At 35.0% G+C, this 18,974-nt stretch overlaps 1 protein-coding gene across 1 annotated transcript in view; it reads right to left on the bottom strand.

The window, feature by feature from the left end:
* Nucleotides 1–18,974, bottom strand: part of TMEM41B (transmembrane protein 41B) — a 46,250-nt gene that overhangs the window by 13,290 nt on the left and 13,986 nt on the right. Inside the window, exons 2-3 of the mRNA XM_056802104.1 lie at nt 11,291–11,408; nt 6,551–6,679 (exon numbers count right to left, since the gene is read on the bottom strand). Of these exons, the coding sequence (XP_056658082.1) occupies nt 6,551–6,679; nt 11,291–11,408 (247 nt within the window). The remainder of the gene's footprint in view (nt 1–6,550; nt 6,680–11,290; nt 11,409–18,974) is intronic.

Here is an 18,974-nt window from a genome sequence, read left to right as displayed (position 1 = left end):
TTTGCTAACATTCTTTTTCTATCTCTCTTTTATGTTATTTCCCCTCATTAGAATATAAGCTCCATGACGGCAGGGATTGTCTTACTTTTTGCTCCTGTTCTGTGTATCCTCAGAACTTAACATTGTGCCTGGAATCTAGATGATATAGTGATATTTACAAAAATATATAAACTGCCTAGATCAGTGATGGACAACCTTTTGAGCTTGTTGTATCAAAATTCACCAAAAAACAGAGCATAACTCAGGTGGTATGTCACTTTAAGGAAAAACACCATAATTTCGTGATATTTATAGTTAAAATAACAAAAATGTACAATTGTAATATATAACTGTATTTAATAAACCCAAAACTAATTATTTAACTTACCTGCTTAGTGACTTCTTTGTTCATGTCAATCAGTTTCTTTTGTTGGTCTTGATATTATTTAACTTGTGCGGGGTGCGTGAACAAAGATAAATTAGGGGGAGGGGGAATTCTTTAACTAACCTGCCTATTAGTGACTTTTTTGTTGCTGAATTTCATTGGCTAAATCTTCAATTGAAGGTTGATATTTTGTACACATCAAGCCCAAGCAAGAACTACTAATTTCATATGTCAATCTGTTTCTTTTGTTGGTTTTGATATTATTTAATGCTGAGAATAACGTCTCACAAAAGTACATAGAGGGAAAAATTTTGAGTAAAGCCATTGCTATATTTTTCTTTTTTTTCCTTTTTTTTTAAACCCTTACCTTCCGTCTTGGAGTCAATACTGTGTATTGGCTGCAAGGCAGAAGAGTGGTAAGGGCTAGGCAATGGGGGTCAAGTGACTTGCCCAGGGTCACACAGCTGGGAAGTGTCTGAGGCCACATTTGAACCTAGGACCTCCCGTCTCTAGGGCTAGCTCTCAATCCACTGAGTTACCCAGCTGCCCCCCATTGCTATATTTTTCAGGGTGCTAAAAGTGTCTGGTAATCAGTTCCAGGCATTGCTTCATTGCACATGGGCCAGAGTCCCACCCTGTCACAGCGGGCTGGCCTGGGTAGCTGTGAGGGTAGATACCCCTCCTCCCCGCCTTCATGGGAGCCCCATTCACCCCAGCCAATGCCCTCCCCTCCCCATGCCCTCAGCTAGCACGTTGAGCAGCCTCACACATACCAACCCTGGCATGGTCACATGCAGCTCTGGGATGGGGGGTGGAAGTGGGGGACACCCGGGCCCCCACCCAAGGCATGCTGAGCCGCATGAGACTGTGTGTCATTGAAAATGGCTACCCATGTCAATGCTGACACACGTGTCACAGGTTTGCCATCACAGGCCTAAATTAACAGAAGAAAAAACAGAATATTTAAATAATCCCATATCAGAAAAAGAAATTGAACAAGCCATCAAAGAACTTCCTAAGAAAAAATCCCCAGGGACAAATGGATTCACAAGTGAATTCTATCGAACATTTAAAGAACAACTAACCCCAATACTATACAAACTATTCAACAAAATAAGCAAAGAAGTGCTACCAAATTTCTTTTATGAAACAAATATGGTACTGATTCCAAAGCCAGGCAGATCAAAAACAGAGAAAGTAAACTACAGAACAATCTCCTTAGTGAACACAGATGCAAAAATCTTAAATAGAATACTAGCAAAAGACTCTAGACAGTGATCACAAGGATTATTCTCTATGATCAGGTGGGATTTATACTAGGAATGCAAGGATGGTTTAATATTAGGAAAACCTTCCACATAATTGACTGAATCAACAACCAAAGCAACAGAAATCACATGATTATTTCAATAGATGCAAAAAAAGACATTGACAAAATACAACACTCATTCCTATTAAACACTAGAAAGAATAGGAATAGAAGGGCCTTTCCTAAAAATAATAAATAGTATATATTTAAAACCATCAGCAAGCATCATCTGCAATAGGGATAAATTAGAAGCCTTCCCAATAAGATCAGAAGTGAAATAAGGATGCCCATTATCACCTCAATTATTTAACATTGTACTAGAATCACTAGCAGTAGCAATCAAAAGGAACCTGAAGGTATTAAAATAGGTAACGAGGAGAGTAAACTATCACTCTTTGCAGATATGATGGTCTACTTAAAGAATCCTAAAGAATCAACTAAAAAGCTAGTGAAAATAATCAACAACTTTAGCAAAGTTGCAAGATACAAAATAAACCCACATAAAATATCAGCATTTCTATATATTTCCAATGCATCTCAGCAGCAAGAATTAGAAAGAGAAATTTCATTTAGAATCACCCTAAATACAAAATATTTAGGAATCTATTTGCCAAGACAACACAGGAACTATATGAACACAACTACAAAACACTATCCACACAATTAAAACTAGATCTAAATAATTGGAAAAACATTAATTGATAATGGGAAGGACAAGCTAAAATAATAAAAATGACAATTCTACCCAAACTAATTTACTTATTCAGAGCCATACCTATTAAACTAACAAAAAACCTTTTTACTGAATTAGAAAGAATTAAAACAAAGTTCATTTGGAAGAAAAGATCAAGAATATCAAAGGAAATAATAAAAAAATGTAAAGGATGGGAGCCCAGCAGTACCAGATCTTAAACTGCACTATAAAGCAGTGGTTATCAAAAAACAGAAAGGAGGATCAGTGAAATAGACTTGGGGTAAAAGACCTCAGCAAGACAGTGTATGATAAACCCAAAGATACCAGCTTTTGGGGAAAAAAATCCACTATTTGACAAAAACTGCTGGGAAAATTGGAAAACAGTATGGGAGAGATTAGGCTTAGATCAACATCTTACCCTACACCAAGATAAATTCAGAATGGGTGAATGACTTGAATATAAAGAAGGAAACTATAAGTAAATTAGGTAAACATAGAATAGTTAACCTGTCAGATGTATGGGAAAGGAAAGATTTTTTTTTGAGAAAGTAAAGATTTTAAGACCAAGCAAGAGATAGAGAATATTACAAAATGTAAAATGAATAATTTTGATTACATTAAAATGAAAAGGGTTTTATGTGGGAGTAGAAATACAGAAGAAAAATAACTGCTTGATCACATGGGTCAATGGGGATATGATTGGGGATGTTGACTCTAAATGATGACCCTAGTGCAAATATCAATAATATGGAAATAGGTTTTGATCAATGACACATGTAAAACCCAGTGGACTTGCTCATTCGCTATGGGAGGGGGCTAGGAGGAAGGAAGGGAAAGAACATGATTCATGTAACCATGGGAAAATATTCTAAATTAATTAAATAAGCTTAAAAAAATTTTCCAAACCTTAAAAAAAAAATTGTGCCTGGCATATTGTAAATGCTTAATAATAAATGTCTGATACTTTAATCTTTAAAGATGACATATTGACTGTGTAGCAAGTCCGGAAATGCTGTGGAGTCAGGTCCTAATTGAGATCCATAAATTTGGAATGCCTTGCAGGTGGAGTTGTGAACCAATCCAATTGCTAGGGAGGACAATTTGGAATCATAACCAAAGACACACCCTTTGATCTGATAATATCACTCCTAGGTCTGTATCCCAAAGAGATTTTAAGAAAGGGGGGGGGGGGTGCAATTCGCTTATACAAAAACATTTATAGCTACTCTTTTGCTCTTTTTGTGGCAGCAAAGAATTGGAAATTGAAGGGATGTCCATCAATTTTGGAATGGTTAAACAAACTATGGCATATAATGATAATGGAATACTATTATGCTGTAAAGAATGATGAACAGGATGATTTCATAAAGAGCTGGAAAGACCTCCATGAATTGATGCAGAGTGAAATAAGCAGAAACAGAACACTATAATAATTACATCAATACTAGGGAATGATCAACTGTGATAGACTTTGCTACTATCAGCAATACAATGATCCAGGACAATTCTGAGGGACTCAGGACAAAGAATGCTATCTACCTTCAGAGAAAGAACTACTGGAATAGGAATGCAGATGAAAATATATGATTTATTACTTCTTAATTTGGGTATATGTTTTGGGGTGTTGGTTTTATGAGATTATTCACTTATAAAGTGAATGATATTGTAAAGATTAATTTGTTACTGATTAGGCATAAAGATTAATTTGTTATTGATTAGGTATAGAGCATAATTAGAACACAGAAATAAATTCTTGGGGAAAAGATTTTTTCCTTGTCTCTGTGATATATGGACAGGGAATTCCCAGCACCCCTCCAGAGAGAGGTGGTTGGGAAAAATGGACACTCTTTGAATCCTTCTTGTGGAGAATGGGTGTTCAGAGAGTGAGCTCTGTGACTACTGGAAGATTTTGGGTGGTGGATAGTTGGAAAATTCATAATTCTATCTCAGAAGACTGTTAGTAACTGAACTGGTTTAGAGTGAGTTACTGAAGCTGTTTCCTTTGGAACTCTCTAGGGGGGGCAGCAGAGAACAGGTCTTACACAGACAGCCTGCCTGTGAAAAATCCTGACAGGCAAATTTGGTTTTGGAGCCTGGAACAGCTGTAAAGAGATAAGATTTATAATTAAGATTAGATCTAATAAGATAGATTTAGACAGACAGACAGACAGAATATTTAGGTTAGCCCTGAATTTTTTAGGGAAGAAGTCTCGTGAGAGATAGATTTGGGATCCGAGATCTAGTTAGAATTGATTAATTATAGGGAATATATCTCCTATCAATATTTATCCTTCCTTTTCCTTTCCCTGCATTTTTTATAGTTTAATAAATAGAATTTTTTGTTATAACCAGTCTCCAGCCAATTCCCTCAACTGCTAATCCAACCGTCTCCTCAACTGCCAACAACTGAATCTCCATATTAGCTATATTCTATCAATATTTATTGACATCTATAAATAGTAGATCAATTTCAAATATAACAATATGGAAATGTTTTGCATGACAATATGTGTATAACCCAGACTGCACTACTTGATAGCTCCAGGAAGGGGGAGGGAAAGAGGGAGAGAGACAATTTGAATCAGAAAACTTATGTGGAAAATTATTACATGTAATTGTTAAAATAAATTTCTTAATGAGAAAAGAAAATAAAGTTTGGATAGAGTCAGTTAGGTGGTATAGTGGATAAAGTGCTGGACTTGGAGTCAGGAAGACTCAAATCCAGAGTTTACGAGTTCAAATTCAGCCTCAGTCACTTACTAGCTATGTGACCCTGTTTGATTCAAAAAAAAAAAGGAAAAAAGTTTAGCTAAACCACTCAAAAAGAAAAAATTAAGGAAGATGCCAGTGTTACAAAGTTGAATGTATAACCTTTGGTATTTATATAAATACATGTATGTATTTATGTGTATATGTACTTTGGAAAGGCACTATAAATGACCAAAGAATTGGTCCAAACATTGAACAGAAGAATAGGCAGTATTACTTTTTGGGTAATCACAAAGCTCTTTCAATTACCCCAAGTTTCTCCTTGACACAAAGATTTTTTTTAAACACTAATATTATTCTGGTGGTGGTGTATGGGAGCTCAAGACTCTCTGAAGAAATTAAATGAGTATCATCCAAAAGTCACCAAAAGGCACACGGTGGGATGGAGCTAGCTTCAACATACTATAAACAAGGAATTATGAAGAATAAGTTGAGTAACAGAAGCCATTTAAGAATCATTTTAGAAAAAGAGAAATTAGACCAGTCATATGCTAATCACATGGTGTCAAAAAAAATAGGAAACCTCCAGGCTGAATGGATAAATCTGCTGTGGTAAACACGAACAAGAATGGCACAAGATGGACAGAGATGAATAAGGTGGTTACAATCTTCATTGCTGGAGGGAATCCCCACATTAAGGCATCTATGATTTTTATGAACTGCAATAGTAGCCATTGGCCTGGTGGTGAGCCTCTCCACATATAGTTCACCTAGTCCTCAGATGATATGCAATCTGTTACTTACTGTTACATAACACTTAGAGCTTTTTCACCTCAGCAAGATCTCCAGAGCTATGATCCAAAGGCTTAGCTTTCTACAACCCATGGTCACCTCTGCATTATAACCAGGTATCTATTTTCATATTTATAGTTTAGTAGTTCAATAAACTTAAATACAAAAAATATTCAACAACAATAATAAAAATGCTGGTAATTTGTAGGAAAAATAAAAACGAGAGAACACTCAAGGGGCTATTAAAATGACTAATGGACATAACTAATGGAACAAGATAGAAGTACCCAAAAATAATACAGTATATGATATTGTATAAATTATGACTAAAGAAATTATATATATACACATATATTTGATACTGATAAATTAAATTTTCATTTATCAAGAATGGGGAAAGAATAAGTTAGATATGGAACTGATACTTAATGTCAACTCTAAGACATAAGGTAAAGGTTTAAAGGTTAAGGTAGAAAAAAGAACAGAAGTAGTAAATAAAAAAATAAAAACTTCCAGTTAATTTGGAAATTAGATAGCTGGTAAATAATTAATGGGAATAAGTATGATTATAAATGTCATTTTCACAATTAACAAAAATTACCATTTCTAAACCAAACACTAAAAGAAACCCTTTTTCATTACCCATGTACAGCTGGAAAATGTTTCTCACATGAAAGGATACAAAATATACGTAGCAAAATAAGCTACAAGTACTTGTACATAAAAGGTGTCCTTGTATTTGGATAAAACTTTTCCTAGTGCCTTGGCATCATCCATATCTCTGGGAACCTTCATATTTGCTCTTTCTTCCCTAAAGAAAAAGAACAAAGTTAACAGATTTTAAAAATTTTAGTTGAGAAAAAATTACCAAACTGTCTTTAAAAAATGATGTTAAAAAATAAAGTTGTGAACATGAAGTATTCTACAAAATTTATTTGGTGCTTTCTTGTACTCTGGCCATTAGCTTCATCTTTTCCCCGTATAACTCTAGACTGCTGCACTAGAATTATCATCTCTGAGAGATGATATACCTTGTCCTGCTCAGAATCAGACCCCCAGGCAACTTCCAGGCCTCCTCCTCACCATGCCAATGAAGGCATACACACCATACTCCCTTCTAGTTCCCCTCTAAGTGCTGTGATGGAATTAGGGTCTATCTTGCTAGCTTATGTCTGTGTTCCCAGTGCTTATCATTGTTCCTGGTACATTTTAAATGCTTAATAAATGCTTTATCTACCCCAGTGAATTGCTCATCAGCTCCAGGAGAGGGGAGGGAAGAGGGGAAGAGAATGAACATGAATCATGTAACCATGGGAAAATAGTCTAAATCAATAAAAAAATTTTTAAATAAAAAAAATAAATTCTTTATCTTTTTACCTTAGTCTGGTTGGATCAAATACATATATGTTGAACTATAAGCTCCTTGAGGACAAGGAATCTATTGCTGTTTAATTTCTGTATCCCTCCAGTGGAGGCTTGTCTAAGGTAAACACTTAATAGTTTATTCACATTCAAACACAAGCATTTACTAAAGACCTAGACTCCAAAATAGTGCTTTGCAGACAAAAGACACTCAACACTCCTGAACTATTAAGTTCTAAGGAAAACAGAAATAGCAGCTATTTTTTTCATTTATTTTTAAAATTCAACTTTATTTTATTTGCATGTCCAAATTCTATCTCACCTCCATCCCTTCATCTCTATTGAAAAAGCAAGAAAAACAAAATCTTTTACAATTTTGTACAGTCAATTAAAACAAATTCCTGCATTGGTCACTTCCTCCCTGAAAAACCAAAAAGTAAAAAAGGCCAGCCTCAAACTGCACTTCCATCACCTCTCTATTTGGAGGTAGGTAGCATGTGACTCGAGTCTTTCAAGATTGTCTGTCTTTACAGTATCACTGTCACTGAATAAATTATTCTCCTGGTTCTACTCAACTTTGCATCAGTTCATATATGTCTTCCAAAGTCTTTCTGAAACCATCATTTGTTTCATTTCTTGTACAATGATAGTATTCTATCATATTCATACAGTATTGCTCGTGCAGTCACTCCTCAATAGATGGTTATCCCCTCAGTTTTACAAACATTTGCCAACACAAAAAGAACTACTATAAATATTTGTACACATAAGGGTCTTTTTCCCATATCTTTGATCTCTAACACTGTATCAAGGGAATATACATAATTTAATATCTTTTTGAGCATAGCTCCAAACTGCTTTCTAAAAGGGCAGGACCATTTCACAATTCCATCTACAGTGCATTAATGTACTTGTTTTCCTACAGTCTTTCCAGTCTTTGTCATTTTCCTTTTTTATCACCTTTGCCGATCTGATGGGTGTGAGGTAGTACCCAAGAATTGTTTTAATTTGCATTTTGCTAATTATTAGCAATTTAGAACATTTTATATGATTATATTGATAGCTTGTAATTCTTTTGAAAACTATATATTCATATCCCTTGATCATTTGTCAATTGGAAAATCAGCCTCTTTCTTTATATATATTATCTTAAAATTTTCATTTTCATTTGATGGAATGAAAAGCACAGGAAATCATCACCTACATCCTCTATCCCTCCTCTCTCCACCACTCTATGATGGTTCCTTCCTACCATCCAAACCTACTGGAGGTAGTGTGGTACAGTACAAAAAGGAATGGATTTAGAGTCAGAGAACACAAGTCTGAATCTCAGCTCTTCTGAATGTATCATCCTTAGCAAAATGTTTAAACTCTCTAAATCTTAATTTTGTCATCTATAAAGATGAGGTTAGATGTTAAAAATCTCTTCTAGCACTAAAACCAATAATCCTTGTAACAAGAAAGGATCTAACACTAATTCAAGGTATAAATAATTTAAAAAGTTTTCACTTTGCATTCTCAAGGATATTTGCACTTTAAGGGGATGATAAAGTTACATGCTGAAGAACTAAAGTTCCAACTGCATAATTTCAGTAGGTTGCTGGTGAGGATGGAGAAACTTAAGCAATTATCTACTCCAAGGACATACAAAGGCTTACTCTGGTAGAAAATACATTTTCAACAAAACAAAAAACTTTTAAAAACATTATCAATTTACATAACTACATGGTGGTAATCATAACTTATAACAATAGAAAAAGTGGCTTAGAAGGCCTAGAGGTCATTAAATCTAATCCATAAAGATCAATTATTTATCTACAACAGAGATGTCAAAAATGTAGCCCACTGCATGTGGCCCAAAATGCTCCTGAATATGGTCTGAAACAGATTACAATGTAATTGAGAAAACAGTTAAAACAAATTAAAATAAAATATAGATATTAATATGTAGTTTTCTATCTGAGTTTAATGCTACTTATCTGGAATCTTCCCATCAAGTGGCTGTCCAGTCTTTCTCTGGAGATAGCTAATAAGGGAGAATCTATCCCTTTCTAAAATAGTTCATTACAGTAAAACCTAGTGCAATTGCATGTTGGCTGTGGGAGGGGGGTTGGAGGAGGGGAAGGAAAGAGCATGAATCTTATAACCATGGAAAAATATTCTAAATTGGTTAATTAAATAAAATTTTCCAAATTAAAAAAATAAAGTAGTCCATTACACTTCTGATTTGTCTTAAATATTTGGAAGTTTTTCTTCATATTAAAACTAAATATAGGGCCAAGTATAAGAAATCTAGACCTCCTTCCACATAGTAATAAATCTTTACATACTTGAAGATAATTAACAATCCCCTCCAAGTCTGCTATTATCCAGGATAAACATTCCAAGTTCCTCCAAACAATCATTATATAGCATGTTCTCCAGACATTTCACCAATTCTTGTCACTATTCTCTGAACACACTTGAGCTTTCTATTAGAAACACAGAAATGCATTCCTCTAGTCTTTCTATTTCCCTTTTCTCTTGGGAGTCACAGTGTATTGCTGTCATGCACCTGTAATAGAGGCTGATTCTAGCATTAACAGGCCTAAAGCCACACGTGAATTACTACAACTAACACATACCAGTTGAGGCCAAAGCAGCATTCTCAGGTACCAAGGTGACAATGAGGCAAGCACTGCACTTTGAGCTCATCTACAAGTGGTAACCAATGAAGTCATCTTCTTCAACAAGGTACTGAGTAATAAGCTCTTCCTGGTATGTCAAAGGATAAGCTCAAAGCAGTTCTCACAATCTTACCATCCACCTAACTTCTCTGCTTTCCAGACAGTTCCCCACCCACTCAGGGACTGCTGAATGCCTAAACGCCAAATCCTTGAGAGGCTATTGGGCAGGCAGTTGAAAAGCCTACATACATTTTTTTCTCCTTCATTCATTCACCTGAATTACAAAAGTCAGTTTACACATTGCAGGTATATGAGAGTTACATAGTATATGCTACATGGAGAATAATAAAAATAACATTCTTTGCAAGTCATGGAAAAATTCTCCTTGCTTAAACCAAGTCCTATAATCTTATTTTCCTTTTTTGGAAGCCCTCTTATCTATCCTTTGAATCTAACTACTAAAGGACATACATCCACACCATTTTACCTTATTCCTGATCTCTAAAACTTTCCCTCAACTTTTCTTGACTCTAAAGACTTAACTTTATTTCAGAGTACAACAAATAATTAACAGGATATTTTATCCTCTAATTATCCTCTAATAACCCTCTAGGATTATTATTGGATACTCAGACTTTTAAGGTGAACTTCACTTTGTAAACAACTTACTGATGGAATTTAGGGCACAATCCTCTCCTAAAAAACAAAAGGTGGGGGGGCAGCTGGGTAGCCCAGTGGATTGAGAGCCAGGCCCAGAGATGGGAGGTCCTAGGTTCAAATCTGGCCTCAGACACTTCCCAGCTCTGTGAACCTGGGCAAGTCACTTGACCCCCATTGCTTAGCACTTATCACTCTTCTGCCTTGGAGCCAATATACAGTATTGACTCCAAGACAGAAGGTAAGGGTTTAAAAAAAGAAAAAAAACTTGGTACATACAACAGTATGCCTCTCTAGGAAGCAGAGCTATTGGGGGGGGGGGGGGGGGAGGCAAGTTTTTTCACATTTTACAGAGGAAGAAAAAAAAGTAAAGGTCATAAAAGTTAAATGACTTGACCAAGGTCATAAAACTAGTATAAAAAAAATCCAGGTTTTTTACTCCAAAACTATTACTCTTTCCATGATAAGATAGCTTCCTCCTTTGGCTCAGGGGCATAAATGGAGAGGAAACCTAACTTTTCTGGTTTCTGGTGAAGGGCAGATTTGGGAAGAAGAGAACACAGAAGTGGTACACAGAGAACACAGATGTAGAACCTGAAACACCATTTTTGCACCAATACACTTTCAATCTTAATCTCATTTTGAAAACCATGGTGTGAAACCAATTTTGATATTTTTGTATATTTACAATACCTCATTTTCTAATGAAAAATTCAGTTCCTTTTTTGGATACTTACTCACTAAGTTGAGGAAAATTCTTATATACCAAAAACATAACAGAAGCAGCAGACAGGAAAATGGACACCAGTATAAGAAGAGACATCCTTGCTGATCCAGCTTCTGCATTAGCTTTAACTAAAAGAAAAATAAAATAAAATTGAGGATAAAGAAAGATAAAACTTTTTTTTTACAGTAGAAAAGTTCTTTTTAGTCAGAAAAGCATTTCTCTGGGCTTGTACTAAAAAGTATTCAAATTTCTTTTCTAAAACATTTTCAGTAAATTATAATGATGTAAAACATTATACCTTGCAAAGATTAATAGATTTATACTGTCTTTTGGCAAATATATCAATTTTAGGAAGTAAAAGACAAGAAGGAAAAACTGTCATTTAATAAGAGTTAGTGAATAAGCACAGTATGAATAGGCTCAACATAAAACCAACAAGGTGGGGCAGCTGAGTAGATCAGTGGATTGAGAGCCAGTGCTAGAGACAGGAGGTCCTAGGTTCAAATTTGGCCTCAGACACTTCCTAGCTGTGAGACCCTAGACAAGTCACTTAACCCCCATTGCTTAGCCCTTACCACTCTTCTGCCTTAGAACCAATACACTGTACTGTTACAGGGTCCAGATCTATTAGGGGATGACTGGTCAAATTATGGCATATGAATATAATGGAATAGTGTGCTATGATAAATGATAAAATAGATGGTATCAGAGAAACCTGGGAAGATTTGTAGATGTTGAGTGAAGCGAAAAGAAAAAAGGAGAACGATTTTTATTATAACAATAATGCTTTTAAAATAAACATCTTGGAAAGATCTAAGAACTCTTATTAACTCAGTTATCTATTATAATTCCAAAGAATCAATGATAAATAATGCTAGCTACTAATCTGTCAGAGACATGATGAATTATGCAGAATGAGACACACATTTTTTTTAATATGAACAAAATGTGAATGTTTACCTGCCCAGCAAAACTGAGTATAATACTTCGGGGGGGTGGGGGATTGATATTTAATGAAAGAAGATTTTTAAGTATTTCTGATGAAAAGGCCAGAGCTGAACAGAAAATCTGACATTCAAACACAAGTCTCAAAAGAAATATAAACGGGTAATAAGCATGAAAGAGTAAATTATAAAAGATTCAATAAAGTTAAACTGTTTATGTTCCTAAATGGGAAGAAGATATATATAACTCCTAAGAACTTTATGAGGAGGAGTCTGTAATCAGAGGGCATGAATGTGATGAGTATGGGTAGATTATGTTGGGATAATCTCAAAAAAAAAAAAGAATAAGGGGTGAAAAAGAGAAATACACTGGGAGGAGAGGAAGAGGAAGGGAGAGACAAAATGGGGAAACATCTCTAATATAAAAGAGGCTTGTGAGGAAAAACTTTTATAGTGGTGGGGCCAAGGTTTGAACCTCACTCTCATCGGAATATTTTTTTTAAGTATATGTATATGTATATATACAGAGAGAGAGAGACAGACAGAGAGACAGAGAGACAGAGAGAGACAGAGAGAGAGAGTTGGATCTAGAAATCCATCTTACCAGGGGCAACTAGGTAGTTCAATGTATAGAAAGCCAGGACTAGAAATGGGAGGTTCCAGGTTCTTATCTGACCTCAGACATGTCTTAGTTCTGTGTCCCTGGGCAAGTCACTTAACCCCAACTCTTACCTCTCCTTCTACCTTGGAATCAATAACTCAGTGTTGATTTGAAGACAGAAAGTAAGAGTTTAAAGAAAAAAAGACATCTATCTTACCCAATAGGGAAATAAGAGTGGAGGGGCAGAGAGAAAATTATAAAAGGGAGGGTGGATTAAGGGAAGATTATATTGTTTGCAAGAGACACACTTAAAAGAAAGACTTATACAAAGTTAAAATAAAAAACCAAATCAGAATCTATTAAGCTTCAGCTGACATAAAAAAGGCAGCAGTAGCAATCATGATCTCAGCGAAGCAAAACTGAAAATAGACCTAATTAAAAGAGATAAGCAGGAAAATTACTCTTGATAAAAGGTAACAGTGACATTGAAGTAATATCAAAAATTTTACAGTTAAGTTTCTCTAACAAAGGCATCATTTCTCAAATATATACTGACTGCAGAACTGAGTCAGTTATAAAAATAAGAACCATTTCCCAAGTTATAAATGTTCAATGGATATGAACAGTTAGCTTTCAGAAGAAATCAAATCTATAGTCATATTAAAAAATCACATACTAAAAAGTTCTCTAAATCACTACTGATTAAAAAAACGCACATTAAAACAACTCTGAGATACTACCTAATACCTATCAGAAATGGCAAATGCTGGAGGGGACAAAGAAAATAGGGAAATAAACTGGTGGAGTTGTGACCCTAGTTCAACCATTATGAAGAACAATTTCGAACTATGCCCACAGGGCTATAAAACTGCATACCCTTTGACCCAGCAATACCAGTACTAGGTCTGTACCCCAAAGAGATCAAAGTGTGACAGGTACAATCTAAAATGACAGAAGAAACAAAGGTCCAAGCTACTGAGCATATCATTTATTAAGCAATGCATGCCAACTGCATTACAAATCATAACCAGGCGTTCTTTAGATTGGTACTTAACCCAGAGTGAAACAGATATTCAAGCATTAAAAACAAGTAATCAAATAAGATCAATTAATTAAATAATTAACAGGATACTAACCAGGGCATAAAATTAGGTAATCTGATTTTTAGTAGAAAGAAAGATTAGAGACTTCCCAAGTTGAGAGCAGAAGAAGTAAACAGGTATAATTCCCTGAAATCATAAAAAGAAATGGCCCCTTTCCTCCAAGGATCTGTATTCAATCAAAGAACATGGAAATAATAACTGATTGACGGTAGAGGATCAGTTTTCACTTAAAAAATGAGTTGAGATATAGAATTGTGAGAAAACTCTTTGTGCATCAATCTTTGGAACTGAGCTTCTGGTCAGCATAATCTAGCTCCTTAATTAAGGATCTCTAAGCAACAGGTAGAGGTAGTGCAGCTTCCCAGACCTGTATGGCTGAGATATAAAACAACATTAAAGTTTTCTCAAAATCCCTATAATTGAATAAAGTTTCCTCACAAAACAGAAATTGAGGGGGTAGCTGGGTAGCTCAGTGGATTGAGAGCCAGTCCTAGAGACAGGAAGTCCTAGGTTCAAATCTGGCCTCAGATACTTCCCAGCTGTGTGACCCTGGGCAAGTCACTTAACCCCCATGGCCTAGCCCTTACCACTCTTCTACCCTGGAACCAATACACAGTATTGACTCCAAGATGGAAAGTAAGGTTAAAAAAAAAAACAGAAATTGAACTAAACCATAATTGAATAGAAAGGTGAACTAAGCTAGATCCAGAATTGGGAAACAAAACAGAGTCAAGGTGTTTCACTCAAAAGGAAAAGGACCTATACATACAAAAATGTTTGTAGCAACTCTTTTTATGGTGGCAGAGAATTAGAAATTGAAATGCTCATCAATTGAGAAATAGCTGAACAAGATATGACATATAATTGTGATGGAGCACTACTGTACTATAAGAAATAGCTAGATCATTGTGTACCATAACAATAATGATGATCAACTGTAAAAGACTTGCCTATTCTGATCAATATAATGATCCAAGACAATTCCAAAGGACTCATGATAAAAAAAAAATGCTATCTATATCCAAAAAGAGAACTGATGAACTCTGAGTACAAATTAAAGCATGATTGTCTTGCTTTTTTTTGGTGGCAATATAGCTAACATAGAAATGTGTTTTACATGATTTCATATGTATAATTAATATCATTTGGCCTGTCTTCTCAGTGAAATAGGAGGGAAGGGAGAATTCAACTTAAGATTTTAAAAAGAAAAATATTAAAATGAATAATAATTTTTAAAGATAAATTTAAGTCAATAGTGTAAGATTAAAAATTAATAGCCAAATATTATACTTAATAAGATTTATTATTAATAACAACTTGAAGTAACAGAAAATAAAAGCTAGAGCAAAGAGGGAGTTAACACAGCCCCAGTCATGGGAAAAGAGAAAGAGAAAAAAAGGACAGAGTCACGGAACTTATAAACAATACACAAGAACACTACGTGGACGAAGGGAAAAGGATTCTGAGAGATGAAGTCCAAGGGTTCAAGATTTTCCAACTACACAAAAGTAACAACCAAGTTGGCATGAAATAAAACCATACTTTTATATTCCATCCTGAACTTCCTTTTCATCTCTATTTTATAATATATGATACTATTTTCTTTCTTTGCATCTCTATCACTTCCCATTCATATCCCTGCATAGTTATTTTTTTCCATTTTCATATGTGCAAAAAGAATTAGAAAAATGAGGGAACAGATCATAAATATTGAGTTTCAGTATAATGGCTAATTGATCAATAAGAGAACTACAGATATAGAATAAAATTTTAGTATGGCAACATTTAAAATTCTTCATTTTGAGAATCTACTTATAATTAACCAGCCTGAACCCACAATAAAATGTACTTTTCTTGGCTTAGGTGTAGAATACAAGGTAACTCCAACATGAAATGCTTAAATGCTCTGATACCATTTTTATAAACATTTACTACATTTTTTTTTATCAAAAAGATACTTAATGGGGAAAAAAACACAAAATAGATGAGCCTCACATATATTATTCCCTAAAGGGCTTTCTTCCCCTCCCTTGGTTAATTATTTTTAGGTTTTACCACTGTTCTCTGAACAATGTGTACAAAAGTACTGTGGAGTACCTAAAGAATATTTATGTTCTTTTGTTAAGAAGTTTATTTGAATAATAATTGTTCATCTATGTCATTTAAGCACTGTGGAGATAACATCTCAGAAGAGTATGAAAATTTAAATCACAATACAAGATATCCCAAGACAGAATGTGATTAAACTTTCCAATTCAACCTTCTTCCCTATGTAGGAATTCCTTCTATAACAGTCAAGCACCTAAAAAAACCTCCAAGAACAGATACTTTCTATGGTACAATCCACTCCATTTTTTAGTATGTTTCAACTATTAAAAGAGGCTTTCTTCATACCTATCAAACTACCAAAAAACTTTTCTTATAGAATTAGAAAAAATTATAACAAAGTTCATCTGGAAGAACAAGAGATCAAGAGTATCAAGGGAAATAATGGGAAAAAATGTGAAGGATGGAGGTCTAGCAGTACCAGATCTTAAACTGTACTATAAAGCAGTGGTCATCAAAACAATCTGGTACGGGCTAAGAGACAGAAGGGAGGACCAATGGAACTGACTAGGGGTAAATGACCTCAGTAAGCTAGTGTTTGATAAACCCAAAGATCCCAGCTTTTGGGACAAGAACTCACTATTTGACAAAAACTGCTGGGAAAATTGGAAGACAGTGTGGGAGAGACTAGGAATAGATCAACACCTCACACCCTACACCAAGATAAATTCAAAATGGGTGAGTGACTTAAACATAAAGAAGGAAACCATAAGTAAATTGGGTAAACACAGAATAGTATACATGTCAGACCTTTGGGAGGGGAAAGACTTTAAAACCAAGCAAGACATAGAAAGAATCACAAAATGTAAAATAAATAATTTTGACTACATCAAATTAAAAAGCTTTTGCACAAACAAAACCAATGTAACTAAAATCAGAAGGGAAACAACAAACTGGGAAAAAATCTTCAAAGAAACCTCTGACAAAGGCTTAATTACTCAAATTTATAAAGAGCTAAATCAACTGTACAAAAAAAAAAGCCATTCTCCAATTGATAAATGGGCAAGGGACATGGATAGGCAGTTCTCAGATAAAGAAATCAAAACTATTAACAAGCACATGAAGAAGTGTTCTAAATCTCTTATAATCAGAGAGATGCAAATCAAAACAACTCTGAGGTATCACCTCACACCTAGCAGATTGGCTAACATGATAGCAAAGGAAAGTAATGAATGCTGGAGGGGATGTGGCAAAGTAGGGACATTAATTCATTGCTGGTGGAGTTGTGAACTGATCCAACCATTCTGGAGGGCAATTTGGAACTATGCCCAAAGGGCGACAAAAGAATATCTACCCTTTGATCTAGCCATAGCACTGCTGAGTCTGTACCCCAAAGAGATAATGGACAAAAAGACTTGTACAAAAATATTCATAGCTGCGCTCTTTGTGGTGGCCCAAAACTGGAAAACGAGGGGATGCCCATCAATTGGGGAATGGCTGAGCAAATTGTGGTACATGTTGGTGATGGAATACTATTGTGCTAAAAGGAATAATAAAGTGGAGGAGTTCCATGGAGACTGGAACAACCTCCAGGAAGTGATGCAGAGCGAGAGGAGCAGAACCAGGAGAACATTGTACACAGAGACTGATACACTGTGGTATAATCGAACGTAATGGACTTCTCCATTAGTGGTGGTGTATTGTCCCTGAACAATTTGCAGGGATCTAGGAGAAAAAAACACCATTCATAAGCAGAGGACAAACTGTGGGAGTAGAAACACCGAGGAAAAGCAACTGCCTGAATACAGTGGTTGAGGGGACATGACAGAGGAGAGACTCTAAATGAACACTCTAATGCAAATATTATCAACATAACAATGGGTTCAAATCAAGAAAACATGTAATGCCCAGTGGATTTACAGGTCGGCTATGGGGGGTGGGGAGAAGGAAAAGAAAATGATCTATGTCTTTAATGAATAATGCTTGGAAATGATCAAATAAAATATTTAAAAATATTTAAAAAATAAAAAAGAGGCTTTCTTCATACCTATCAAACTACCAAAAAACTTTTCTTATAGAATTAGAAAAAATTATAACAAAGTTCATCTGGAAGAACAAGAGATCAAGAGTATCAAGGGAAATAATGGGAAAAAATGTGAAGGATGGAGGTCTAGCAGTACCAGATCTTAAACTGTACTATAAAGCAGTGGTCATCAAAACAATCTGGTACGGGCTAAGAGACAGAAGGGAGGACCAAAGGAACTGACTAGGGGTAAATGACCTCAGTAAGCTAGTGTTTGATAAACCCAAAGATCCCAGCTTTTGGGACAAGGACTCACTATTTGACAAAAACTGCTGGGAAAATTGGAAAACAGTATGGGGAAAATTAGGTTTAGATCAGCATCTACACCCTATAACAAGATAAATTCAAAATGGGTAAATGACTTAAATATAAAGAATGAAATCATAAATAAGTTAGGTAAACACAGAATAATATATCCATCAGATTTGTGGGAAAGGAAGGAATTTATGACCAAGCAAGAGACAGATAACATTGCAAAATGTAAAATGAATGACTTTGATTATATCAAATTAAAAAGGGTTTTGTACAAACAAAACCAATGCAACCAAAATTAGAAGAAAAGCAACAAACTGGGAGAATATTTTTATTTTTATAACAAAACTCTCTGACAAAGGTTTAATTTCCCAAACATATAAGGAACTAAATCAAATTTACAAAAATTTACAAAAAATTCAAGCCATTTCCCCAATCAACAAATGGTCAAGGAATATGAAAGGGGAGTTTTCACATGATGAAATCAAAACTATCAATAAGCACCTGAAAATGTGTTCTAAATCCCTCTTGATTAGAGAAATACAAATTAAAACAACTCTGAGGTACCATCTTACACCTAGAAGACAGGCCAATATGGTGGTAAAGGAAAGTGATAAATGTTGGAGAGAATGTGGCAAAATTGAGACACTAATACAGTGCTGGTG

Source organism: Monodelphis domestica, chromosome 6, assembly GCF_027887165.1.
Source record: "Monodelphis domestica isolate mMonDom1 chromosome 6, mMonDom1.pri, whole genome shotgun sequence".
Lineage (NCBI taxonomy): Eukaryota > Metazoa > Chordata > Mammalia > Didelphimorphia > Didelphidae > Monodelphis > Monodelphis domestica.
The sequence above is the reverse complement of the archived record's forward strand: the minus strand, read 5'-3'. Positions and strand labels throughout refer to the sequence as shown.